General features: G+C 47.8%; 1 protein-coding gene across 1 annotated transcript in view; it reads left to right on the top strand.

Annotated features, from left to right (window-relative positions):
- LOC129818035 (cingulin-like protein 1) overlaps positions 1–17,381 on the top strand; it is a 90,225-nt gene extending 72,844 nt beyond the window's left edge. Inside the window, exons 7-19 of the mRNA XM_055873561.1 lie at positions 2,883–3,038; positions 3,185–3,292; positions 3,581–3,703; positions 4,207–4,290; positions 4,928–5,032; positions 6,785–6,937; positions 8,353–8,520; positions 11,585–11,758; positions 12,633–12,722; positions 13,115–13,198; positions 13,516–13,743; positions 14,784–14,947; positions 15,706–17,381. Coding sequence (XP_055729536.1) covers positions 2,883–3,038; positions 3,185–3,292; positions 3,581–3,703; positions 4,207–4,290; positions 4,928–5,032; positions 6,785–6,937; positions 8,353–8,520; positions 11,585–11,758; positions 12,633–12,722; positions 13,115–13,198; positions 13,516–13,743; positions 14,784–14,947; positions 15,706–15,817 — 1,749 coding nt within the window. The 3' untranslated portion in view covers positions 15,818–17,381. The remainder of the gene's footprint in view (positions 1–2,882; positions 3,039–3,184; positions 3,293–3,580; positions 3,704–4,206; positions 4,291–4,927; positions 5,033–6,784; positions 6,938–8,352; positions 8,521–11,584; positions 11,759–12,632; positions 12,723–13,114; positions 13,199–13,515; positions 13,744–14,783; positions 14,948–15,705) is intronic.
- The last annotated feature ends 10,284 nt before the right edge of the window (positions 17,382–27,665 follow it).

Below are 27,665 nucleotides of genomic sequence, written 5' to 3'. Positions count from 1 at the left end.
TCTCCCTTCCCTTCCCCTCTCCCTGTTCTCTCCCTTCCCCTCCCCTCTCCCTGTTCTCTCCCTTCCCTTCCCCTCCCCTCTCCCTGTTCTCTCCCTTCCCCTCCCCTTTCCCTGTTCTCTCCCTTCCCTTCCCCTCCCCTCTCCCCTCCCCTCTCCCTGTTCTCTCTCTTCCCCTCCCCTCTCCCTGTTCTCTCCATTCCCTTCCCCTCTCCCTGTTCTCTCTCTTCCCCTCCCCTCTCCCTGTTCTCTCCCTTCCCTTCCCCTCTCCCTGTTCTCTCCCTTACTCTCCCTTCTCCCCTCCCCTCTCCCTGTTCTCTCCCTTCCCCTCCCCTCTCCCTGTTCTCTCCCTTCCCCTCCCCTCTCCCTGTTCTCTCTCTTCCCCTCCCCTCTCCCTGTTCTCTCCTTTCCCCTCCCCTCTCCCTGTTCTCTCCCTTCCCCTCCCCTCTCCCTGTTCTCTCCCTTCCCCTCCCCTCTCCCTGTTCTGTCCCTTCCCCTCCCCTCTCCCTGTTCTCTCCCTTCCCCTCCCCTCTCCCTGTTCTCTCCCTTCCCCTCCCCTCTCCCTGTTCTCTCTCTTCCCCTCCCCTCTCCCTGTTCTCTCCCTTCCCCTCCCCTCTCCCTGTTCTCTCTCTTCCCCTCCCCTCTCCCTGTTCTCTCCATTCCCTTCCCCTCTCCCTGTTCTCTCTCTTCCCCTCCCCTCTCCCTGTTCTCTCCCTTCCCTTCCCCTCTCCCTGTTCTCTCCCTTACTCTCCCTTCTCCCCTCCCCTCTCCCTGTTCTCTCTCTTCCCCTCCCCTCTCCCTGTTCTCTCTCTTCCCCTCCCCTCTCCCTGTTCTCTCCCTTCCCCTCCCCTCTCCCTGTTCTCTCCCTTCCCCTCCCCTCTCCCTGTTCTCTCCCTTCCCCTCCCCTCTCCCTGTTCTCTCCCTTCCCCTCCCCTCTCCCTGTTCTCTCTCTTCCCCTCCCCTCTCCCTGTTCTCTCCCTTCCCCTCCCCTCTCCCTGTTCTCTCCCTTCCCCTCCCCTCTCCCTGTTCTCTCCCTTCCCCTCCCCTCTCCCTGTTCTGTCCCTTCCCCTCCCCTCTCCCTGTTCTCTCTCTTCCCCTCCCCTCTCCCTGTTCTCTCTCTTCCCCTCCCCTCTCCCTGTTCTCTCTCTTCCCCTCCCCTCTCCCTGTTCTCTCCCTTCCCCTCCCCTCTCCCTGTTCTCTCTCTTCCCCTCCCCTCTCCCTGTTCTCTCCCTTCCCCTCCCCTCTCCCTGTTCTCTCCCTTCCCCTCCCCTCTCCCCTCCCCTCTCCCTGTTCTCTCTCTTCCCCTCCCCTCTCCCTGTTCTCTCCCTTCCCTTCCCCTCTCCCTGTTCTCTCTTCCCTCCCCTCTCCCTGTTCTCTCCCTTCCCTTCCCCTCTCCCTTACTCTCCCTTCTCCCCTCCCCTCTCCCTGTTCTCTCTCTTCCCCTCCCCTCTCCCTGTTCTTTCTCTTCCCCTCCCCTGTCCCTGTTCTCTCTCTTCCCCTCCCCTCTCCCTGTTCTCTCTCTTCCCCACCCCTCTCCCTGTTCTCTCCATTCCCCTCCCCTCTCCCTGTTCTCTCCCTTCCACTCCCCTCTCCCTGTTCTCTCCCTTCCCCTCCCCTCTCCCTGTTCTCTCCCTTCCCCTCCCCTCTCCCTGTTCTCTCTCTTCCCCTCCCCTCTCCCTTACTCTCCCTTCTCCCCTCCCCTCTCCCTGTTCTCTCTCTTCCCCTCCCCTCTCCCTGTTCTCTCTCTTCCCCTCCCCTGTCCCTGTTCTCTCTCTTCCCCTCCCCTCTCCCTGTTCTCTCTCTTCCCCTCCCCTCTCCCTGTTCTCTCCCTTCCCCTCCCCTCTCCCTGTTCTCTCCCTTCCCCTCCCCTCTCCCTGTTCTCTCCCTTCCCCTCCCCTCTCCCTGTTCTCTCCCTTCCCCTCCCCTCTCCCTGTTCTCTCCCTTCCCTTCCCCTCTCCCTGTTCTCTCCCTTCCCCTCTCCCTGTTCTCTCCCTTCCCCTCCCCTCCCCCTGTTCTCTCCCTGTCCCCTCCCCTCCCCCTGTTCTCTCCCTGTTCTCTCCCTTCCCCTCCCCTCTCCCTGTTCTCTCCCTTCCCCTCCCCTCTCCCTGTTCTCTCCCTTCCCCTCCCCTCTCCCTGTTCTCTCCCTTCCCCTCCCCTCTCCCCTCCACTCTCCCTTCCCCTCCCCTCTCCCTTCCCCTCCCCTCTCCCTGTTCTCTCCCTTCCCCTCCCCTCTCCCTGTTCTCTCCCTTCCCCTCCCCTCTCCCTGTTCTCTCCCCTCCCCTCTCCCTTCCCCTCTCCCTGTTCTCTCCCTTCCCTTCCCCTCTCCCCTCCACTCTCCTTTCCCTTCCCCTCTCCCTGTTCTCTCCCTTCCCTTCCCCTCTCCCTGTTCTCTCCCTTCCTTTCCCCTCTCCCTGTTCTCTCCCTTCCCCTTCCCTCTCCCTGTTCTCTCCCTTCCCCTCCCCTCTCCCTGTTCTCTCCCTTCCCCTCCCCTCTCCCTGTTCTCTCCCTTCCCCTCCCCTCTCCCTGTTCTCTCCATCCCCTCCCCTCTCCCTTCCCCTCCCCTCTCTTTGTTCTCTCCCCTTCCCCTCCCCTCTCTTTGTTCTCTCCCCTTCCCCTCCCCTCTCCCTGTTCTCCCCCTTCCCCTCCACCTGTTGGCTCCGTTCCCCTCCCCTCTCCACTCCCCTCTCTCTTCCCCTCCCCTCTCCCTGTTCTCTCCCTTCCCCTCCACCTGTTGGCTTCATTCCCCTCCCCTCTCCTTGTTCTCTCCCTTCCTCTCCCCTCTCTTTGTTCTCTCCCTTCCCCTCCCCTCTCCCTGTTCTCTCCCTTCCCCTCCACCTGTTGGCTCCGTTCCCCTCCCCTCTTCTTCTTTTCTCTCTCTCCATTAGATGCAGGAGGTGATGTCTCCAGCCACGTCAGAGCTGAACCTGTTCAACAGCTACAACAGTAGAAGTAGCAGCCCTGTGCTCTCCTTCACCTCGGCTGCGACCTCCTCACGTGCACGCTTCTCAACCTTTGACTCTCTCAGGAGGCGGGACCAGCCGGTGAGTGGGCGGAGCAATAATATGGGGTTAAATAACAACCATCTCAGTAACATATTTGTATGTCTTTTGACACATTGTAAAGTCTCATAATATATCTAAAAGTGGTACTACTACAGTGTACATCTGTATGACCTGGGTTCTTCCAGGTGATGCCAAGCCAACTCCCCATACGGTCCACAGTGTCACCTGTTGCTATGCCCAACAAGAGAGACTACATCGAGGAGCTGACCAGACAGATGGATGCCTGTCAGAAGGTGCAGTATGAAGTCTCTCTCTCTCTCTCACTCACTCACTCACTCACCCCAGTCACTCACTCACTCACCTCAGTCACTCACCTCAGTCCCTCACTCACCTCAATCACTCACTCTCAGTCACTCACTCACTCTCAGTTACTCACTCACTCTCTCTCTGTCACTCACTCTCCCTCCCTCCCCCCTCCCCTCCTCCCTCCCTCCCTCCCTCCCTCTCCCCCCTCCCCTCCTCCCTCCCCTCCCCTCCTCCCTCCCTCCCTCATATCCTCCGTGTCCCCCTCCTTTCCACAGAGGAACCAGTTCCTGGAGGCAGAGAGCGTAGAGATGGACAAGGAGAGGAACCAGATCAGGTTGGAGATGAGAGGCCTATTGGTGAACAAAGAGGACCTTCTCAGAACCAACAGTACCCTGCAGGTGTGTAGCATGATGGACTACAATACCCAGAATGCTCTGTGTAACATATCTGGTTTGATCTCAGTAAAGATGTTACCTGGGTACTAGTCTGTTTGTGCCTTGATACCACTCCTTGTCATCACTTCTTCTACTGTGATTATTATTATTTGACCATGCTGGTCATTTATGAACATTTGAACATCTTGGCCATGTTCTGTTATAATCTCCACCCGGCACAGCCTCAAGAGGACTGGCCACCCCTCATAGCCTGGTTCCTCTCTAGGTTTCTTCCTTGGTTCCGGCCTTTCTAGGGAGTTTTTCCTAGCCACCGTGCTTCTACATCTGCATTGCTTGCTGTTTGGGGTTTTAGGCTGGGTTTCTGTACAGCACTTTGAGATATCAGCTGATGTAAGAAGGGCTTTATAAATACATTTGATTTGATGATGGCACAAACAGACTGGTACCCAGGCTAGTAAAGAGGTTCCTGAAGCTAACGTAATGTCCTGTCTCCTTATCAATCCAAGATGGAGATGAACAGGATGAAGATGAGGATGGTAGAGCTGGAGAGAGACAACACGGCCATGACGGAACGCTTCAAAGTTATGGAGGTAGGCTACTGAACTACACTGTGTTCACCTGAACCGGACTGCACAGAAACTACACCGTGTTCATCTGGACCGGACTACACAGAAACTACACTGTGTTCATCTGGACCGGACTACACAGAAACTACACCGTGTTCATCTGGACCGGACTACACAGAAACTACACGGTGTTCATCTTGCCTGAGACTACACAGAAACTACACGGTGTTCATCTTGCCTGAGACTACACAGAAACTACACGGTGTTCATCTTGCTGAGACTACACATAAACTACACCGTGTTCATCTTGCTGAGACTACACAGAAACTACATAGTGTTCATCTGAACCGGACTACACATAAACTACACTGTGTTCACCTGGACCGGACTACACATAAACTACACTGTGTTCACCTGGACCGGACTACACAGAAACTACACCGTGTTCACCTGAACCGGACTACACAGAAACTACACTGTGTTCATCTTGCTGAGACTACACAGAAACTACACCGTGTTCATCTTGCCATAGAGCTGGATAGAAGGATTATCTTCCAACACAAAGGCTCCTACTGTCACATTTCTTTCTAGATAGAAAACACACCCATTAATAACACGGAGGATGTCTCTAGAGAGCTGATCCCATCTATGTTTCTTCCAGACGGAGCTGACCGAGGCCAGGGCCCAGGTGTTGGAGGCCAACACTCAGGAATATGCCTTCAACTTCCTACAGCAGTCTCTGAAGAATAAGATACAGGTCGCTGAGGTACAGTATAGGCTTCTCCATAATCAGATTCTACCACAGACCTGTCAGTTAGCTGGGCCTCTTCTACCACAGACCTCAGTCAGTTAGCTGGGCTTCTTCCACCACAGACCTGTCAGTTAGCTGGGCCTATTCTACCACAGACCAGTCAGTCAGTTAGCTGGGCCTATTCCACCACAGACCTGTCAGTCAGTTAGCTGGGCCTATTTTACCACAGACCTCATTCAGTCAGTTAGCTGGGCCTATTCCACCACAGACCTGTCAGTTAGCTGGGCCTATTCTACCACAGACCTCAGTCAGTCAGTTAGCTGGGCCTCTTCCACCACAGACCTCAGTTAGTTAGCTGGGCCTATTCCACCACAGACCTCAGTCAGTTAGCTGGGCCTATTCTACCACAGACCTCAGTCAGTCATTTAGCTGGGCCTATTCCATCACAGACCTCAGTCAGTCAGTTAGCTGGGCCTATTCCACCACAGACCTCAGTCAGTCAGTTAGCTGGGCCTATTCTACCACAGACCTCAGTCAGTCAGTTAGCTGGGCCTCTTCTACCACAGACCTCAGTCAGTTAGTTAGCTGGGCCTATTCCACCACAGACCTCAGTCAGTCAGTTAGCTGGGCCTATTCTACCACAGACAACAGTCAGTCAGTTAGCTGGGCCTCTTCTACCACAGACCAGTCAGTTAGCTGAGCCTATTCCACCACAGACCTCAGTCAGTTAGCTGGGCCTATTCCACCACAGACCTCAGTCAGTCAGTTAGCTGGGCCTATTCCACCACAGACCTCAGTCAGTTAGCTGGGCCTATTCCACCACATACCTCAGTCAGTCAGTTAGCTGGGCCTATTCCACCACAGACCAGTCAGTTAGCTGGGCCTATTCCACCACAGACCAGTCAGTTAGCTGGGCCTATTCCACCACAGACCTCAGTCAGTTAGCTGGGCCTATTCCACCACAGACCAGTCAGTTAGCTGGGCCTATTCCACCACAGACCAGTCAGTTAGCTGGGCCTATTCCACCACAGACCAGTCAGTTAGCTGGGCCTATTCCACCACAGACCAGTCAGTTAGCTGGGCCTATTCCACCACAGACCTCAGTCAGTTAGCTGAGCCTATTCCACCACAGACCTCAGTCAGTTAGCTGGGCCTATTCCACCACAGACCTCAGTCAGTTAGCTGGGCCTATTCCACCACAGACCTCAGTCAGTCAGTTATCTGGGCCTATTCCACCACAGACCTCAGTCAGTTAGCTGGGCCTATTCCACCACAGACCTCAGTCAGTTAGCTGGGCCTATTCCACCACAGACCTCAGTCAGTCAGTTAGCTGGGCCTATTCTACCACAGACCTCAGTCAGTTAGCTGGGCCTATTCCACCACAGACCTCAGTCAGTCAGTTAGCTGGGCCTATTCCACCACAGACCTCAGTCAGTCAGTTAGCTGGGCCTATTCCACCACAGACTTGTCAGTTAGCTGGGCCTATTCCACCACAGACCTCAGTCAGTTAGCTGGGCCTATTCCACCACAGACCTGTGAGTCAGTTAGCTGGGCCTATTCTACCACAGACCTCAGTCAGTTAGCTGGGCCTATTCCACCACAGACCTGGGCCTATGTGTCTGCCCTGCTTTTGTGAGCCCCTCTGTGCATCCAGAAATGCACCCTATTCCCTACCATGACCCTGCTTAAAATTAGTGCACTATGTAACGAATAGGGTCCCATTTCAGCCCCAACCTCTATGTCTGTCCTACACCATGTCCCCTATAGGAGGCGCTAGAGAAGCAGACGCTCCATGCTCAGGGGCTGTCCGAGAAGCTGTGGCTGTCTGAGAGACAGTTGGAGGATCTAGAGGTGGACAAGGAGACACGGGACAAGAGGAGATCAGAGCTCAGCGACACTGTCTTCAGACTGGAGACTGAGGTACAGTACTGTTCACGTTACACACCTATAATGTAGCTACAAGGGTTGGGGTTCATACCATGAATTAAATTCTTATTCAATTCCCTTTCAAATTCAAATTCCAGGTCAGTATTTAAATTCAGGGATAATTCAATTCCAATGTTGGGAATACAATTCTTGGAATTTACCTAATTCATTATTATCGTCAACAATTCCACAAATTCCAATTTTAATTCAATTCACTACGGCTTTCAGGCAATATAGAAATACTTTCCATTACTTGAAAATTGTTGAAATTCGAATTGAATTCAATGTAAATTCTACACTTTTTTATTTATATTGAATTGGAATTGACCACATTGTAGCTACCTAAGTTTCAAATAGTTCTATCCACTGTACTGACACTAGGAGGGGGGGGGGGGGGGGGGTTCAGAATCAGGAGCAACTAGGACTTCAGGAAAATATGAACGTTTTACAGGATGGGTACAATATGGGTACAGGGTGGGTACAATATGGGTACAGGGTGGGTACAATATGGGTACAATATGGGTACAATATGGGTACAATATGGGTAGAGGATGGGTACAGGATGGGTACAGGATGGGTACAGGATGGGTACAGGATGTACAATATGGGTACAATATGGGTACAATATGGGTAGAGGATGGGTACAATATGGGTACAATATGGGTACAGGATGGGTACAATATGGGTACAGGATGGGTACAATATGGGTACAATATGGGTACAATATGGGTACAATATGGGTACAATATGGGTACAGGATGGGTACAATATGGGTACAATATGGTTACAGGATGGGTACAATATGGGTACAGGATGGGTACAGTATGGGTACAATATGGGTACAATATGGTTACAATATGGGTACAATATGGTTACAGGATGGGTACAATATGGGTACAGGATGGGTACAATATGGGTACAATATGGGTACAGGATGGGTACAATATGGGTACAATATGGGTACAATATGGTTACAGGATGGGTACAATATGGGTACAGGATGGGTACAGTATGGGTACAGGATGGGTACAGGATGGGTACAATATGGGTACAGGATGGGTACAGGATAGATACAATATGGGTACAGGATGGGTACAATATGGGTACAATATGGGTACAGGATGGGTACAATATGGGTACAATATGGGTAGTTGATGGGTATAATATGGGTACAATATGGGTAGTTGATGGGTATAATATGGGTAGAGGATGGGTACAATATGGGTAGAGGATGGGTATAATATGGGTACAATATGGGTAGAGGATGGGTACAGGATGGGTACAGGATGGGTATAATATGGGTACAATATGTGTACAGGATGGGTACAGGATGGGTACAGGATGGGTATAATATGGGTACAATATGTGTACAGGATGGGTACAGTTTGTGACATTCTCTCCCTCCACAGCTAGAAGAGGCTGTACAGAAAGCCTCCCGTGCGACAGCAGAGCTCGGTCTGCAACAGAAGCTACGAGACGACGCCCTGCTGAGGGTAGAGGAGATGGAGGAGAGTTTACTGGAGAAGAGTCAGGAGCTGCAGATAGCCCAACAGACCGTCAGCCGCCTACAGGGACAGGTAAAATACTGACCAGAGTTATAAAGGCCTTATAGCTAGGGTTAGGGCTAGGGTTAGCGTGTTAGAGGGTTAGGGGGTCAGGGCTAGGGTTAGCGTGTTAGATGGTTAGAGGGTTAGGGCTAGGGTTAGCGTGTTAGAGGGTTAGGGGGTCAGGGTTAGGGTTAGCGTGTTAGATGGTTAGAGGGTTAGGGCTAGGGTTAGCGTGTTAGAGGGTTAGGGGGTCAGGGTTAGGGTTAGCGTGTTAGAGGGTTAGGGAGTCAGGGTTAGGGTTAGGGTCAGGGGGTTAGGGTTAGAGGGTCAGGGGGTTAGGGTTTAGGGGTTTAGAGGGTTGGGGTTAGAGGGTTAGGGGGTTAGGGTTAGGGTTAGAGGGTCAGGGGGTTAGGGTTAGATGGTTAGGGGGTCAGGGGGTTAGGGTTAGAGGGTCAGGGGGTTAGGGTTTAGGGATTTAGAGGGTTGTGGTTAGAGGGTTAGGGTTAGAGGGTTAGGGTCAGAAGGTTAGAGGGTTAGGGTTAGAGGTTTAGAAGGTTAGAGGGTTAGGGTTAGAGGGTTAGGGGGTCAGGGTTAGGGGTTAGAGGGTTTGGGCTAGGGCTAGCGTGTTAGATGGTTAGGGTTAGGGGGTCAGGGTTAGGGTTAGGGTTAGAGGGTCAGGGGGTTAGGGTTTAGGGGTTTAGAGGGTTGGGGTTAGAGGGTTAGGGTTAGAGGGTTGGGGTTAGAGGGTTAGGGTTTAGGGGTTTAGAGGGTTGGGGTTAGAGGGTTAGGGTTAGAGGGTTGGGGTTAGAGGGTTAGGGTTAGAGGGTTAGGGTTAGAGGGTTAGGGTTAGAGGGTTAGGGTTAGAGGGTTAGGGTTAGAGGGTTAGGGTTAGAGGGTTAGGGTTAGAGGGTTAGGGTTAGAGGGTTAGGGTTAGAGGGTTAGGGTTTAGAGGGTTAGGGTTAGAGGGTTAGGGTTAGAGGGTTAGGGTTAGAGGGTTGGGGTTAGAGGGTTGGGGTTAGAGGGTTAGGGTTAGAGGGTTAGGGTTTAGAGGGTTAGGGTGGAGGAGCTGGATCCAGAGAGCCCAGCAGACTGTCATCAGCCTCCAGGGACAGGTAGATAAGGACATAGGTCAGGGTTAGGGTTAGGGTTAGGGTTAGGGTGGAGGAGCTGGATCCAGAGAGCCCAGCAGACTGTCATCAGCCTCCAGGGACAGGTAGATAAGGACATAGGTCTGACATAGGCCTGACAGCGTTAGCGTAGGGTTAGGGTTAGGGTTAGGGTTAGGGTTAGGGTGGAGGAGCTGGATCCAGAGAGCCCAGCAGACTGGATCCAGACAGCCCAGCCTCCAGGGACAGGTAGATAAGGACATAGGTCTGACATAGGCCTGACAGCGTTAGCGTAGGCTTTACTGTAGGCAAACGCCAATTAACAACGGCTTCAGCCGACATCCATGTGTTTACAGCAATCATGTCACCTACTTGACTATCAGGTAAGCTGGTAGATAACTGTATGTGTTGGCAGGTAGCTGGTAGATAACTATATGTGTTGTCAGGTGTCAGGTAAGCTGGTAGATAACTGTATGTGTTGTCAGGTAAGCTGGTAGATAACTGTATGTGTTGTCAGGTGTCAGGTAAGCTGGTAGATAACTGTATGTGTTGTCAGGTGTCAGGTAAGCTGGTAGATAACTGTATGTGTTGTCAGGTGTCAGGTAAGCTGGTAGATAACTGTATGTGTTGTCAGGTGTCAGGTAAGCTGGTAGATAACTGTATGTGTTGTCAGGTAAGCTGGTAGATAACTGTATGTGTTGTCAGGTGTCAGGTAAGCTGGTAGATAACTGTATGTGTTGTCAGGTGTCAGGTAAGCTGGTAGATAACTGTATGTGTTGTCAGGTAAGCTGGTAGATAACTGTATGTGTTGTCAGGTAAGCTGGTAGATAACTGTATGTGTTGTCAGGTGTCAGGTAAGCTGGTAGATAACTGTATGTGTTGTCAGGTAAACTACTAGATAACTGTATGTGTTGTCAGGTAAGCTGGTAGATAACTGTATGTGTTGTCAGGTAAGCTGGTAGATAACTGTATGTGTTGTCAGGTAAACTGGTAGATAACTGTATGTGTTGTCAGGTAAGCTGGTAGATAACTGTATGTGTTGTCAGGTAAACTGGTAGATAACTGTATGTGTTGTCAGGTAAGCTGGTAGATAACTGTATGTGTTGTCAGGTAAACTGGTAGATACCTGTATGTGTTGTCAGGTAAACTGGTAGATACCTGTATGTGTTGTCAGGTAAACTGGTAGATAACTGTATGTGTTGTCAGGTAAACTGGTAGATACCTGTATGTGTTGTCAGGTAAGCTGGTAGATAACTGTATGTGTTGTCAGGTAAACTGGTAGATAACTGTATGTGTTGTCAGGTAAGCTGGTAGATAACTGTATGTGTTGTCAGATAAGCTGGTAGATACCTGTATGTGTTGTCAGGTAAACTGGTAGATAACTGTATGTGTTGTCAGATAAGCTGGTAGATACCTGTATGTGTTGTCGGGTAAGCTGGTAGATAACTGTATGTGTTGTCAGGTAAGCTGGTAGATAACTGTATGTGTTGTCAGGTAAGCTGGTAGATAACTGTATGTGTTGTCAGGTAAGCTGGTAGATAACTGTATGTGTTGTCAGGTAAGCTGATAGATAACTGTATGTGTTGTCAGGTAAGCTGGTAGATAACTGTATGTGTTGTCAGGTAAGCTGGTAGATAACTGTATGTGTTGTCAGGTAAGCTGGTAGATAACTGTATGTGTTGTCAGGTAAGCTGGTAGATAACTGTATGTGTTGTCAGGTAAACTAATAGATAACTGTATGTGTTGTCAGGTGTCAGGTAAACTAATAGATAACTGTATGTGTTGTCAGGTAAGTTGGTAGATAACTGTATGTGTTGTCAGGTAAACTAATAGATAACTGTATGTGTTGTCAGGTAAACTAATAGATAACTGTATGTGTCGTCAGGTGTCAGGTAAACTAATAGATAACTGTATGTGTTGTCAGGTAAGCTGGTAGATAGCTGTATGTGTTGTCAGGTAAACTAATAGATAACTGTATGTGTTGTCAGGTGTCAGGTAAACTAATAGATAAGGAGCGTTCCCTGGAGGAGGAGATCCAGCTGAGAGAGAGAATCCAGCTGCAGTTGAAGCAGGCAGAGAGGAGCGTAGAGGACCTGACGATGGAGCTACAGACAGCTACACAGACCAAGGAGGACCTGGACAAGCAACTCAAACAGGCTCAGGTAGGTACAGACAGAGAGCACCATAAACCCTAAGCCCAGTCTAAAGAGGACCTGGACAAGCAACTCAAACAGGCTCAGGTAGGTACAGACAGAGAGCACCATAAACCCTAAGCCCAGTCTAAAGAGGACCTGGACAAGCAACTCAAACAGGCTCAAGTAGGTACAGCCAGAGAGCACCATAAACCCTAAGCCCAGTCTAAAGAGGACCTGGTCAAGCAACTCAAACAGGCTCAGGTAGGTACACAGTTGGCCCGTTTACACCTGGTTCTAACATGTGTTCTTTGTCCTGATCTTTGTCCACATTCTGATTGTGCCCACATTTGTAGACAGGTGTAGACGATTAAAATATGCATTGTGATCTGGCCACAGCACAGCAAAGACAGGCCCCTACCTTAGATACCATCTAGACACCATACCATCCCAGGACAACCATAAGACTACAGTTAACATACATACACAGACAAGTCAGCTGAGCTCATGTCATTCCGGGTTAATAAAGTATTTACTTGTGCAAATCCCTTAATTCAATCTATGTGCTCCTAATCTTAATCTAATCTTCACTGTTTAATCTCATCAGAAGATGCTTTTTAGAAGAGCGGAGAGCGAGAGAGTCGACCGTATGAACTGTGGGAGATATACTGTAGATATAGAGACAGTAGACTGTATGAACTGTGGAAGATATACTGCAGATATAGGGCCAATAGACTGTATGAACTGTGGGAGATATACTGTAGATATAGAGACAATAGAGAAAACGCTACAGATAAACTTACTCACATGTACAAACTTCTGCGTCAACTTCCTCTTTGGAGTCAATGCAGAGTTACTGTAAAAGCACTTTGTGAATGATTGATTGGTTGATGTGTTTCTCCAGGAGAAACTGTTAGATCTTGAGACCGACCTGGAGGAGATGCAGGACAGTGAACAGAGATGGGTCAGCAAGCACAAGAGATCCATCGAACAGGTCTGTCTGTCTGTCTGTCTGTCTGTCTGTCTGTCTGTCTGTCTGCACCTGAGCTCTCACCCCTGACCCCAACACTCCTTACTGTTGTAATGTGCTCGCTTTCAATAACCCACAAATCACTTTCACACGAGCATCTACTTGCTGCATACTTCCTTGAATGAATGATCCCTGGCCCGAACTAATTCAACCCTGAAGTCCATCAATAGAGAAAGACAAGGTTGTTTAAATGTGTGTAGTAGTAAAAAAAGGTCTCCTTTAAAGGATGTCTCCTTGGGGTCGGTAAAGATTCCAAGGCCCTCAATTGGAGGAGTGGATTTACTGTATGTGATTGTAAATCCAAAAAAACGACTTTCTTAAAGGCTTGTTTGGGATGTTTGTTATGTTCTTCACAGACGGAACAGCTCCAGCTGAAGTTGATCCAGCAGAAAGATGTGAATGAGCAGCTGGACAGCGAGAAAGGCATCCTGGAGAGACAGGTACTGTACAGGACACTGACTACCGGTGGTGTTTTGCACTGGGAACAGTTTTAACCTACCGGGTTCTCATGTCATTCTGTGATGTATCTATGTGATATTGTGTAACCTCCCGTTCTTTCAACGTTGTCCTTTCATCACGAACATACAATGCTATAAAAAGACATGAAACCATGTCATCCGCGTATAAAAGTGTAGTATGTACGGGTGAAACTGTTGTGTCTGTGATGAATGATGGAGCAGTGGCAACATGCTTTGTGTCTTGTGGAAGCCACGACTGAGCTAAAGTTTTAAAAAGCTTCGGTGCTCTGTATATCCAGCTGCGTGACCTGCGCGCGGAGGTGGAGGATATCCAACATACCAGAATTCATGAGGATGTGATCACTAAGACGGAGAGCCGGGCCAAGGAGCTGGAGAACGCTCTGAGGGTGGAGGAGAGGAACAAGGTGGTGATGAACAACACCATCAGTAAACTGGAGAGGAAGATCAACGAACTGTCTGATCAGCTGGAAGAGGAACAGAAGATGGCCAAGGAGCAGAAGGACCTGGTAGGACACCTGCACTAACACCACCACTCCACTTGGGGGTAGTAAAGAGACTTGTGAAATGGGTCACTCCACTTGGGGGTAGTAAAGAGACGTGTGAAATGGTTTACTCCACTTGGGGTTAGTAAAGAGACGTGTGAAATGGTTCACTCCACTTGGGGGTAGTAAAGAGACGTGTGAAATGGTTTACTCCACTTGGGGTTAGTAAAGAGACGTGTGAAATGGTTCACTCCACTTGGGGGTAGTAAAGAGACTTGTGAAATGGTTCACTCCACTTGGGGGTAGTAAAGAGACTTGTGAAATGGTTTACTCCACTTGGGGTTAGAAAAGAGACTTGTGAAATGGTTTACTCCACTTGGGGGTAGTAAAGAGACTTGTGAAATGGTTCACTCCACTTGGGGGTAGTAAAGAGACTGGTGAAATGGTTCACTCCACTTGGGGGTAGTAAAGAGACTTGTGAAATGGTTTACTCCACTTGGGGGTAGTAAAGAGACTTGTGAAATGGTTTACTCCACTTGGGGGTAGTAAAGAGACGTGTGAAATGGTTCACTCCACTTGGGGGTAGTAAAGAGACTGGTGAAATGGTTCACTCCACTTGGGGGTAGTAAAGAGACTTGTGAAATGGTTTACTCCACTTGGGGGTAGTAAAGAGACTTGTGAAATGGTTTACTCCACTTGGGGGTAGTAAAGAGACTTGTGAAATGGTTCACTCCACTTGGGGGTAGTAAAGAGACTTGTGAAATGGTTCACTCCACTTGGGGGTAGTAAAGAGACTTCTGAAATGGTTTACTCCACTTGGGGGTAGTAAAGAGACTTGTGAAATGGTTTACTCCACTTGGGGGTAGTAAAGAGACTTGTGAAATGGTTACCATTGTGTGTGGGAGTGTATTGTGATTGACCACATTGGGAACACTTTATTTAAAGCCTTCAGGTACAATGCAGTATTTTGCAATTATAATGCATGAGAAGACTTGTCATAGGCATGTATGAATCCCTTAGAATTATCATATTATAATGATCCTGACCTATGACCCCGTCATCAGACGTCCCAGAGGATGCGTTCCCTGAAGCGTCAGCTGAACGAGGCAGAGGAGGGGGCTAGTCGTAGAGACGCTCAGTACCGACACACCCAGAGAGAACTGACAGAAGAGAGAGAGGCCTCCACTAAACTACAGAAACAGCTCCTGGACCTGCACCTCCAACTCAAGTACGTGGACAGAGATCAGAGAGGGAGGGAGGGAGGGAGGGAGGGAGGGAGGGAGGGAGGGAGGGACCTCCACCAGACTACAGAGACAGCTGCTGGACCAGCACCTCCAACTCAAGTACCTGGTTTAGTAATACAGGTTCAATGAAAGACAGAGAGGCGGAGAGACGGAGAGACGGAGACAGAGAGAGAGAGAGAGACGGAGAGACAGAGAGATAGGGAGAGAGAGGCAGAGAGACAGAGGCAGAGAGAGACAGACAGGGAGAGAGAGGCAGAGAGAGAGAGGCAGAGAGACAGAGAGACAGGGAGAGAGAGGCAGAGAGAGAGACAGAGAGACGGAGAGACAGAGAGAGAGACAGAGAGATAGGGAGAGAGAGGCAGAGAGAGACAGACAGGGAGAGAGAGGCAGAGAGAGAGAGGCAGAGAGAGAGCGGCAGAGAGAGAGAGGCAGAGAGACAGAGGCAGAGAGAGACAGACAGGGAGAGAGAGGCAGAGAGAGAGAGGCAGAGAGACAGAGAGACAGGGAGAGAGAGGCAGAGAGAGAGACAGAGAGACAGAGAGACAGAGAGATAGGGAGAGAGAGGCAGAGAGACAGAGGCAGAGAGAGAGGCAGAGAGACAGAGAGAGAGAGAGAGAGAGAGAGAGACAGAGAGGCAGAGAGAGAGAGGCAGAGAGACGGGGAGGCAGAATCAGAGAGAGAGAGAGAGAGAGAGACTGTTAGAAGTGCAGTACACAAAGTAACACTCTCCTTTGCCTTGTAGACGTAAGGAGTCCACCATGACGATGAGACAGACTCTGGAAGATCTACGTCTGGACCTTAGTGTGGATGAGGAGGACCAGACCCCTCTGGTACCCACAGCCTCCAAGGCCTGAGACACCCTTCCTGGGACAGTATTACAGCATAGCACCCCCCTCGATGGACCAGCCGTACTAGCCTTACTCATAACGCCTTTGGCCTAGATTCAATCCGGACTGCGGAAGATCCATGTCATAGCGCCGGTTGACATTTATAGCTAATTTCCCATTGATCAGGCATATGCAGCCTTCAACGTGAATGTGGGTCTCAGCGAATGGTGGGGAACATTGCCTTTAGAAACGTGCGTAAAGGGGACAAAATGAGATGGGATTGAATCTAGGCCATTATTGATAAAGGCACCATTCATACCACTAAAACAGGACCGACAGGGAACCTACAGCAGCCTCCTGTCAGCCAATCAAATCAGCCCCCGCATGTTTGTTTATCAGGTTCAAAAACTTACTGTGGCATCTGATAAAAAAATACAAAAAAACATCATAAAACACTATTTTTTTTGTTGTTGCAGGTATTGAAAATGTAAATGTCTTTACTTCTTGTGTTCCATCAGGCAGAGTTTCTCAAACTCGGGACTCTGGACCGCAAAAAAAAGAGGTGCACATTTAGGTTCTTACACTACACAGCTGGTTCAAATGATCAAAGCTTTAAATCAGCTGTGTAGTTGCGACCTCTTTGGGGTCTCCGAGGTCAGAGTTTGCGACCTCTTTGGGGTCTCCGAGGTCAGAGTTTGCGACCTCTTTGGGGTCCCCGAGGTCAGAGTTTGCGACCTCTTTGGGGTCCCCGAGGTCAGAGTTTGGGAAACCCTGTCATAAGAGAGTTTTATTTGGTAATCTTCTGGACAAGATTTTTTTAGAATGTAAGTTAGTTAAAATCCCATTAGGCTTGTATTTTTCCTGATTCATTACTTGTGCCTTAACAGAGATAATCGATTGGAAAATAAAAACATTTTATTGAATCAATTGTATCAAATAATGACTAATGATAGAATTGACATAGGATTTGGGGATTATGTAATGTTGGGGATTTGGGCAAAATTGTCTACAAATTACCAAAGCAAATCTGTTGTAAAACGTAGTTTAATAGTTTGTTAGAAGCATTATACATTCATTTTCACTTATCTTATATCTACATGGTATTGGGATTACTGTGCTGCACTGTAGACTTCGGGGAAAAGGGAGCTGTATTTTTTAAGTTATATATAAAAATGAAAAAGCTTTATTTTTACACCCATTGAGCAGAATGTGGAAGTGTCTTCCTTTTATAATGCTTGAAGGACAGACAGCCTGAATGAGTGAAGCCTGTGGGACCATTTAACAGTATACTGCACTGTTTACCACACTTGTTACTTCAACCCCGAGCAAAACCCGGGTGAGCAGAACCTGGGTGAGCAAAACATGGGTGAGCAGAACCCGGGTGAGCAGAACCTGGGTGAGCAAAACATGGGTGAGCAAAACATGGGTGAGCAAAACCGGGGTGAGCAGAACATGGGTGAGCAAAACCGGGGTGAGCAGAACCTGGGTGAGCAGAACCCGGGTGAGCAGAACCCGGGTGAGCAGAACCCGGGTGAGCAGAACCCGGGTGATCAGAACCCGGGTGATCAGAACCCGGGTGAGCAGAACCTGGGTGAGCAGTACCTGGGTGAGCAGAACCCGGGTGAGCAGGACCTTCGTGAGCAGAACCTGGGTGAGCAGAACCCGGGTGAGCAGAACCCGGGTGAGCAGAACCCGGGTGAGCAGAACCCAGGTGAGCAGAACCTGGGTGAGCAGAACCTGGGTGAGCAGGACCTTCGTGAGCAGAACCTGGGTGAGCAAAACCTGGGTGAGCAGAACCTGGGTGAGCAGAACCTTCGTGAGCAGAACCTGGGAGTGAGTGAGGACCCAAGACAAAACGTCTCACAGAAGAGGAAAGAGACCATGTTATTCTCGGGTTGGGGAATCTAAAAGAGAATCTATTCTGTCTGCATGGTGGAAAGCTGCTGGATATGCATCTTACCTGATGGAACTGAATGACTTGCTGTCCTGCTGTTTACATGATAGAACATGGAGACCAGCGACTGTGTACTCTACTGGCATTACCTCAAGTTAAACATGCATTAGACAGGACAGGACAGGTGGAATCACTAACAGTCACTGTGTACTCAGGCTCCACCATCACTGAGGTGGAAACACTAACAGTCACTGTGCACTCAGGCTCCACCATCACTGAGGTGGAAACACTAACAGTCACTGTGCACTCAGGCTCCACCATCACTGAGGTGGAAACACTAACAGTCACTGTGCACTCAGGCTCCACCATCACTGAGGTGGAAACACTAACAGTCACTGTGCACTCAGGCTCCACCATAACTGAGGTGGAAACACTAACAGTCACTGTGCACTCAGGCTCCACCATAACTGAGGTGGAAACACTAACAGTCACTGTGCACTCAGGCTCCACCATCACTGAGGTGGAAACACTAACAGTCACTGTGCACTCAGGCTCCACCATCACTGAGCAGGCAGGGGCGAGGATCTCGTGTGTATTGCGATGGGATTTGATATTGTGATATAAGATGTTACCATTTCCTGGGTGTTTTTCCTGGTTGTATTATTAGCTGTTTCTGGTTTGATGCAGTTAAGCTAAACCTTTATATTTATATGGTAAGACCTCTACTCTATGGTCACTGTCAAGGGAAACGTACAGTATTTCGGTTGGCAAAATGTTCCTTTTCCTTTCTTCACATGCTGGCAAGACCAAAAAAGGGACGCAGTGTCATTGAGACCCTGTTTTCTTGCTATAAACTACTACAGGCCTTTATATGAAAACCATAAGAGATAAATAGTAATAGCGTCTTTTTGTAGGCGCTAAAGGAGGCTAACTCCACCTTGGCTCGTTGACAAATTAATGTTTTTTTTGTGTAGTGTTTTGGATATTAAAAGGGTAAAAAATAAGGCCTGTGGTAAACACAGACTTAGGCGATTGTATACGTTTTGTTCTATGAGAATCTTCATCAGCTAACAACACTTTTTGTGGTGAATTTTGAAGCGTTTATGTTCTCAAAACAAGTGAAAAGCTACCGATGTGCTATAAAACTACACGTCAGGTTGCATTGCCGTTGACGTCGCCGACGAAGCGAGCGCTCGAAGCTGTCTCCTGACACCTGGCTGACGAAGGCCATGCAGCCGAAACGCGTCGGTTTTTAAACAACTTTGTTTCTATTGAACATGCCATACTAATAAAGGCATTTTAATTAATTATATGAAGAGTGCCTTAGTCCTCCTTTCTTTTTGATGACCAATTCACCCCTTTTACCAAAGAGCACCTTCTATCTACCAAGATGTACTATAGTGGACCTTAGTAACGCTTCCCTTCCTCCTCTTTCTACCTGGCTGTTGTAGTTCCATTTCTGACAGTTAGCGACTCTGTAGCAACGCACTCATTTTGAACACGATTCATAAAGGTCATGTTAACTGACTGAGCCTGGTGTTAACCTCAAACCTTTCTTTCGGGCGTATATCCCGTTTATTTCACCCATAGGAATGTCCGCACGAACCAGATGTAGAAAATGCTAACTCATTACGTTTTTTTTTAGGACTTCAAGCTAGCGAGTTCTATAAGTGATATTATTTCACGTGACTTCAGACTGCACGTGACTTCAGACTTCACGTGACTTCAGACTGCACGTGACTTCAAACTGCACGTGACTTCAGACCTCACTAAAGGTGCTGGTATTTATTGTCTTTTTCTGATGTTTTTATCTGCCAACTATGAATGTTAATATTAAATACTTTAAGAAATGTTTCTGTGTTCCTTTCTTTGATATATTTTCAGTTACCATCAAATATATAATATAATTTTTACACTTTTGTTATGTGACGGAGGTCTGCGATAATCCAAAATGAGTGTACTTCATATCTTAGGTGTATGTTTTGGTTGTAATTGATGATTTGACCAGCGTATTTTAATGTTGACTACACTGCGACACTGGACAGTGTGCTATTGTTCAATTCTCTGACATGAATAACTACTTCTTGGCAGTTTATTTACATGTTCTAATTGGTAATAAAAGCAGACAGACGTTGGATTAGATTATACATCTGCTTGTGTTTGATGTTCGGTTACACATTGTAAGGGAGTGTGTGTGTGTGTGTGTGTGTGTGTGTGTGTGTGTGTGTGTGTGTGTGTGTGTGTGTGTGTGTGTGTGTGTGTGTGTGTGTGTGTGTGTGTGTGTGTGTGTGTGTTGACATATTGTGTGTGTGTGTGTGGTGACATATTGCAGGGGTGAACCTCCCTGACAAAGAGGAATATTTAATTGAACACAATCCAGATGGGGGCTGTCATAGAGAGGTATGGGAAGAGAGGAGTACAGTAGCGTACAACACACACACACACACACACACACAGACACACACACACACACAGAAGCTGTCATGAATAGAAGTACAGTAATATGGAACACAGACAGACACATTAAAACGCTCCTCTGGACCGGATGACAGGGCATTAATAAATCACATGAATATTCATGACCTGACTGTGTTGTTGTGTGTCTCCTTGTCTCAGTATGTGGTCTGATTAGCAATTAAGAACAATACAAAGAGCAACAAGCTCTTACAGTGCAGAATACGACATTTGTCCAGAAAAAGGTCACAATTTGAAGGTTAATTTTAGGCATTAATTCCGAATGGCTAAGGGTTACGGATTAAACAATTGAACACGCGACCCTGGGATTGAACACGCGACCCCGGGATTGAACACGCGACCCCGGGATTGAACACGCGACCCCGGGATTGAACACGCGACCCCGGGATTGAACACGCGACCCCGGGATTGAACACGCGACCCCGGGATTGAACACGCGACCCCGGGATTGAACACGCGACCCTGGAATTGAACACGCGACCATCTGACCTGGAGCTCGCTTCTTATGCCCATTAATTCTGAATAGTTATGGTAAGGGTTAATGATTAAGGTAAGGGTTAATGGTTGAGGTAAGGGTTAATGGTTAAGGTAAGGGTTAATGGTTGAGGTAAGGGTTAATGGTTAAGGTAAGGGTTAATGGTTGAGGTAAGGGTTAATGGTTATGGTAAGGGTTAATGGTTATGGTAAGGGTTAATGGTTGAGGTAAGGCTTAATGGTTAAGGTAAGGGTTAATGGTTAAGGTAAGGGTTAATGGTTAAGGTAAGGGTTAATGGTTAAGGTAAGGGTTAATGGTTAAGGTAAGGGTTAATGATTAAGGTAAGGGTTAATGGTTGAGGTAAGGGTTAATGGTTAAGGTAAGGGTTAATGCTTATGGTAAGGGTTAATGGTTATGGTAAGGGTTAATGGTTGAGGTAAGGGTTAATGTTTAAGGTAAGGGTATAATGGTTAAGGTAAGGGTTAATGGTTAACGTAAGGTTTAATGGTGATGGTAGGGTATAATGGTTAAGGTAAGGGTTAATGGTTAAGCTTTGGGGTATACGCTGACTCTGTGAGCGAGTTTATTAGCAAGAGCATCGGAGATGTCGTACCTGAGTAAAACATTTAAATGTGTTAACCCTCGCAAGGCTGCCGGCCCAGACGGCATCCCTAGCCGCGTCCTCAGAGCATGCGCAGACCAGCTGGCTGGTGTGTTTACGGACATATTCAACCAATCCCTATCCCAGTCTGTTGTCTCTACATGCTACAAGATGGCCACCATTGTTCCTGTTCCCAGAAAGCTAAGGTAACTGAACTAAATGACTATCGCCCCGTAACACTCACTTCCGTCATCATGAAGTGCTTTGAGAGACTAGTCAAGGATCATATCACCTTCACCATACCTGACACCCTAGACCCACTACAATTTGCTTACCGACCCAATAGGTCCACAGACAACGCAATCACAATCACACTGCACACTGCCCTATCCCATCTGGACAAGAGGAATACCTATGGAAGAATGCTGTTCATCGACTACAGCTCAGCATTTAACACCATAGTGCCCTCCAAACTCGTCATCAAGCTGGTAGTACCCTGGGTCTCGACCCCGCCCTGTGCAACTGGGTCCTGGACTTTGACGGGCCGCCCCCAGGTGGTGAGGGTTGGAAACAAAATCTCCACCCCGCTGATCCTCAACACTGGGGCCCCACAAGGGTGCGTTCTGAGCCCTCTCCTGTACTCCCTGTTCACCCATGACTGCGTGGCCATGCACACTTCCAACTCAAACATCAAGTTTGCGGACGACACTACAGTAATAGGCTTGATTACCCCCCCCCCCCCCCCCCCCCCCCCCATCCACATCGACGGGACAGCAGTGGAGAAGGTGGAAGGTTAAGTTCCTCTGCGTACACATCATAGACAACCTGAAATGGTCCACCCACACAGACAGCGAGGTGAAGGTTGAAGAAATGTGGCTTCTAAAACACTCACAAACTTTTACAAATGCACAATCGAGAGCATCCTGTCGGGCTGTATCACCGACGGCAACTGCACCGCCCTCAACCACAAGGCTCTCCAGAGGGTAATCCGGTCTGCACAACGCATCACCGGGGGCAAACTACCTGCCCTCCAGGACACCTACAGCACCCGATGTCACAGGAAGGACAAAAAGATCATCAAGGACAACAACCACCCGAGCCACTGCCTGTTCACCCCACTGTCATCCAGAAGGCGAGGTCAGTACAGGTGCATCAAAGCAGGGACCGAGAGACTGAAAAACAGCTTCTATCTCAAGGCCATCAGACTGTTAAAGAGCCATCACTAACACAGAGAGGCTGCTGCCTAGATAGAGACTCAAATATCTAGCCACTTAAATAAACAGACTTAATAAAGCTATCACTAGTCACTTTAAATAACGCCACTTAAAAATGTTTACATATACCTACATTACTCATCTCATATGTATATACTGTATTCTACACAATCTACTGCATATTGCCTAGGCCACACGGCCATCGCTCATTCATTAATCTTTATGTACATATTCTTATTCATCCTTTTACACTTGTGTGTGAATAAGGTAGTTGTTGTGAATTTGTTAGATTACTTGTTAGATATTACTGCATAGTCGGAACTAGAAGCACAAGCATTTCACTACACTCGCATTAACATCTGCTAACCATGTGTATGTGACCAATACATTTTGATTTGATTTGGTCAAAGATTTGGTGTCTCCCGAGTGGCACAGCGGTCTAAGGCCCTGCATTGCAGTGCTTGCAGCGTCACTACAGACCAGGGTTCGATCCCAGGCTGTGTTGCAGTCGGCCGCGACCGGGAAACCCATGAGGTGGCGCCAAATTAGCCAGCATCTTCCGGGTTATGAGAGGGGTTTGGCCGGCCGGGCGCAGTGCAGGCTGGCTTCGGTTGCCAGCTGTACGGTGTTTCCTCTGACACATTGGTGCGGTTGGCTTCGGTTGCCAGCTGTACGGTGTTTCCTCTGACACATTGGTGCAGGCTGGCTTCGGTTGCCAGCTGTACGGTGTTTCCTCTGACACATTGGTGCGGTTGGCTTCGGTTGCCAGCTGTACGGTGTTTCCTCTGACACATTGGTGCGGTTGGCTTCGGTTGCCAGCTGTACGGTGTTTCCTCTGACACATTGGTGCGGTTGGCTTCGGTTGCCAGCTGTACGGTGTTTCCTCTGACACATTGGTGCGGTTGGCTTCGGTTGCCAGCTGTACGGTGTTTCCTCTGACACATTGGTGCGGTTGGCTTCGGTTGCCAGCTGTACGGTGTTTCCTCTGACACATTGGTGCGGTTGGCTTCGGTTGCCAGCTGTACGGTGTTTCCTCTGACACATTGGTGCGGTTGGCTTCGGTTGCCAGCTATACGGTGTTTCCTCTGACACATTGGTGCGGTTGGCTTCGGTTGCCAGCTGTACGGTGTTTCCTCTGACACATTGGTGCGGTTGGCTTCGGTTGCAAGCTATACGGTGTTTCCTCTGACACATTGGTGCGGTTGGCTTCGGTTGCCAGCTATACGGTGTTTCCTCTGACACATTGGTGCAGGCTGGCTTCGGTTGCCAGCTGTACGGTGTTTCCTCTGACACATTGGTGCGGTTGGCTTCGGTTGCCAGCTATACGGTGTTTCCTCTGACACATTGGTGCGGTTGGCTTCGGTTGCCAGCTGTACGGTGTTTCCTCTGACACATTGGTGCGGTTGGCTTCGGTTGCCAGCTATACGGTGTTTCCTCTGACACATTGGTGCGGTTGGCTTCGGGGTTAAGCGAGCAGTGCGGCTTGACAGGGTCGTGTTTCGGAAGGACGCATGGCTCTCGACCTTCGCCTCTCCTGAGTCCATAGGGGAGTTGCTGAGGTGGGACAAGACTGTAACTACCAATTGGATTTCATGGAAAAAAAGGGTACCAAAGTCAAAGAACAAAAAAATGTACAAAACCCAAAATCCTACTTGATGGCATTAGCATTCACCGTTGCCCCTAGCGGCCCGTCATCTCCCATCATCTTGCTTACCTGGATGAACGGCGAATTTCGCAGTGGATCTTGAGCGACCTGGCTGACAAGGGATGGTGAACGAAAACCACAAAACCACGTTTTTTGTTTTAAGTTCGAATTAATTCGATTTTACTAGACAAAGAAAAATTGTAGAAGAATTTGAAGTGGTTGAATTATACTTTTTAGGGCTTGAAAACAGTGCCATGTGTATCATGGCATGCAGCAAATCATGTGTGCTCGTTAGAGGTGGGTGAAAAGTGTGACACCAATCAGGCCCCGAGGACTGCTATTTTTTAAATGTATTTTACCTTTATTTAACTAGGCAAGTCAGTTTAAGAACACATGTCTAGTCCAACGCTCTAACCACTAGGCTACCTGCCGCCCGTTCCGCTATAGTCTATCGCAATGCTGTATTTCGCAATTTCTTGGCTTGCAATGTCTCGCTCAAGTTCTGTAAAGTAGAGGGATATCAAATGGGTAGGCTGAACTATTCTACACGCAACAGACCGAAGACCAAACACACGCTAGCGTTTCACATAGCGAAGAGAAAAAGGAGCAGGCAGAGACAGTTAGCCTATGCCCACCGTTCTTTCGATCTCTTGGTAATCTGTATCTAGCAATTCCTTGTTTAATTTACCAAACGTATATTAAAAGTATATATTAGGCTACCAATGACTTTGGCCAAACTTTTCTTCATAGTGCCAGTGAATTGAAGTTGAACATCGCCAAACGTATCCGTTTAATTAGACCTACATGTGCAATACAAATGATTGCCTATAGCTTATTTCATGAAACCCGTCTACCATTGATCACTAAAATAATGATTATGATCACACTTCATCAATGTAAATATTATGGAGACACCTATACATTTGGCAGCCAAAGCACGAGATTTTAGCCTATTATCGTGTCGACAAGGCGTTGAAATATCTTCATGTCTACAATAAAAACATCCAGGCTTCCGTACATTCAATTTGAAGAAGAAAAAAAAACACGAATTACAGGAAGTGGGCAGTGTGGAAAAACGAATCCTGTGTGAATGGTCCTCTGGAATAACGCACGTGGTTGGATAATAATTAGAAAACTAACATCTCTTGTAATACCCGTCCGAATAGGGCAATAACATGGCAAAGAATCGGTCGATCAGCGTAGAGTGCGGCGTGTCATCCCGTGAGATCCGTCAAGGCTGCACACATCAGAAATATCACTGAAATATTCTAGTTCCTGTACACCACCTTCTATATTGAAACAAACAGGCCTTTTATAGGCTAAATTGATGAGCAAATTGGCAGCATCATGCTCATGTCAGCCCTCTAGAACGCGAATGTAATCTTCCTTGTAGGACTGCAATAATGAGGCGTGTGCACTTCCGTTTCAGCGTGCTTTGGGAGTCGCGCAAGAGTCGACTCCAAAAGTCCTGGAGTCGTGCACCACTAAATACATGCAATGGGCATTGCTCATCTAACGTTTACGTTTCTCCATACAATAGTCAATCTGGTTTGCTTAGCAATGTAGCTAGATAACGTTACAGCCCTTACCTTATGCATTGATTCAGTACGCTCCCTCTTCTGTCAATGCTATTTTATTATTGTCATTATAATCCAAAATGTCTGTGATGGGACTGTGACGTGTCTGTGATGGGACTGATGGGTCTGTGATGGGACTGATGGGTCTGTGAGGGGTGTACTAATGTGCATCTTGTCAATAGTGTGCATTTGCAGGAAAGGCAACTCCCCACCTCCTCAAGCACTCCATCTTCATTCATTCTTATATTCTAGATTTCCCCTAATTGTCCATGCAAGTAAAATGTGGGCAAAAAAGTGAAATAAAAGTATTATCTGAGTTAAATAAATGAATGAAAAGTATTATCCGAGTTTTTCGCGGGCTACCGTTGTCTTAGCTAACTACCGGTGTCAGCCCCGTCTCCTACCTGCTGTGTACCGGAGTCCTCCTAGCTAGCTAACTAGCACCCAGTGTCCTTCGCTAACACCTGCCCTCGCCGTCCTTAACAGAACTGCGGGTAAACATTACCCGACAGGCGGGGGCGAAGGACACTGTCTACCGATTGTCCTAGCTAGCTAGCTACCAGCGTTGTCGGCCCGCCTCTTCTTCTGTGGGGTTTATCGGCGGTTGGCATCCAACGTTATGGTACATTAAAGCCACTTATCATGTAGTAACCAAAAAACTGTTAAATCAAAATATATTTATATTTTAAATTCCTCAAAGTAGCCATCCTTTGCATTGATGACAGCTTTGCACAGTCTTGGCATTCTCTCAACCAGCTTCACCTGGAATGCTTTTCCAACAGTCTTGAAAGAGTTCCCACATATGCTGAGCACTTGTTGGCTGCTTTTCCTTCACTCTGCGATCCAACTCATCACATATTTGGCCTTGTGTTTTAGGGTACTGTCCTGCTGAAAGGTGAATTTGTCTCCCAGTGTCTGTTGGAAAGCAGACTGGACCAGGCTTTCCTCTAGGATTTTGCCTGTGCTTAGCTCCATTCCATTTATTTGTAATCCTGAAAAACTCCCCAGTCTTTAACAATTACAAGCATACCCATAACATGATGCAGCTACCACTATGTTTGAAAATATGGAGAGTGGGACTCAGTAATGTGTTGTATTGGATTTGCCCCAAACATAACACTTTGTATTAAGGACAAAAAGTGAATTGCTTTGCCACATTTTTTGCAGCAGTAGTTTAGTGCCTTGTTGCAAACAGGATGTATGTTTTGGAATATTTATATTCTGTACAGGCTTCCTTTTCACCTGTCATTTAGGTTAGTATTGTGGAGTAACTACAATGTTGTTGATCCATCCTCAGTTTTCTCCCGTCACAGCCATTAAACCCTGTAACTGTTTTAAAGTCACCATTGGCCTCATGGTGAAATCCCTGAGGGGTTTCCTTCCTCTCGTGCAACTGAGTTAGGAAGGACGCCTGTATCTTTGTAATGACTGGGTGTATTGATACACCATCCAAAGTGTAATTAATAACTTGACCATGCTCAATGTGATATTCAATGTCTGCTTCTTAAATTCAAGATGTTTTTGTTGTTGCTGTATTATATGATGAAGATCCGTTTTGGGATCGAAGCGTTGTCAACGAAGCAGTGATTTTGGAGCTTCAACAGGGTTCTTCTCGTTCTTTACTATTATTGTGGCGTCCCCATCTTTATTGCAAAAAATAAAATACAAATACACAACTTTAAGCTACATATTTCATTTGACAGAGGTAATAACCTGCCCATTGATCGGCACAGTAAATTGATCAAACAGGAGCTTATGTCAATATTGTACTGGTAAGCTAACGGGTTCCAGAAATCAGGGATGCAGACAGACTCTATATGTGAGCGACTGTGTTCAATACACCACATGTTGTTACTGTATTTTGGGCACCTACTGACTAAAAAAAAATACAATTGTTATGAATGATTATTTTTCTCCATGACATGTATTGCTAAATTAAAGATTTAATACAGGCAGGCACCACATTACAACAAGACAAAACAGCTCAATTAAGC

This window comes from Salvelinus fontinalis, chromosome 21, assembly GCF_029448725.1.
Source record: "Salvelinus fontinalis isolate EN_2023a chromosome 21, ASM2944872v1, whole genome shotgun sequence".
NCBI classification, from domain to species: Eukaryota; Metazoa; Chordata; class Actinopteri; order Salmoniformes; family Salmonidae; genus Salvelinus; species Salvelinus fontinalis.
This window is presented reverse-complemented; position numbering and strand designations above follow the sequence as displayed.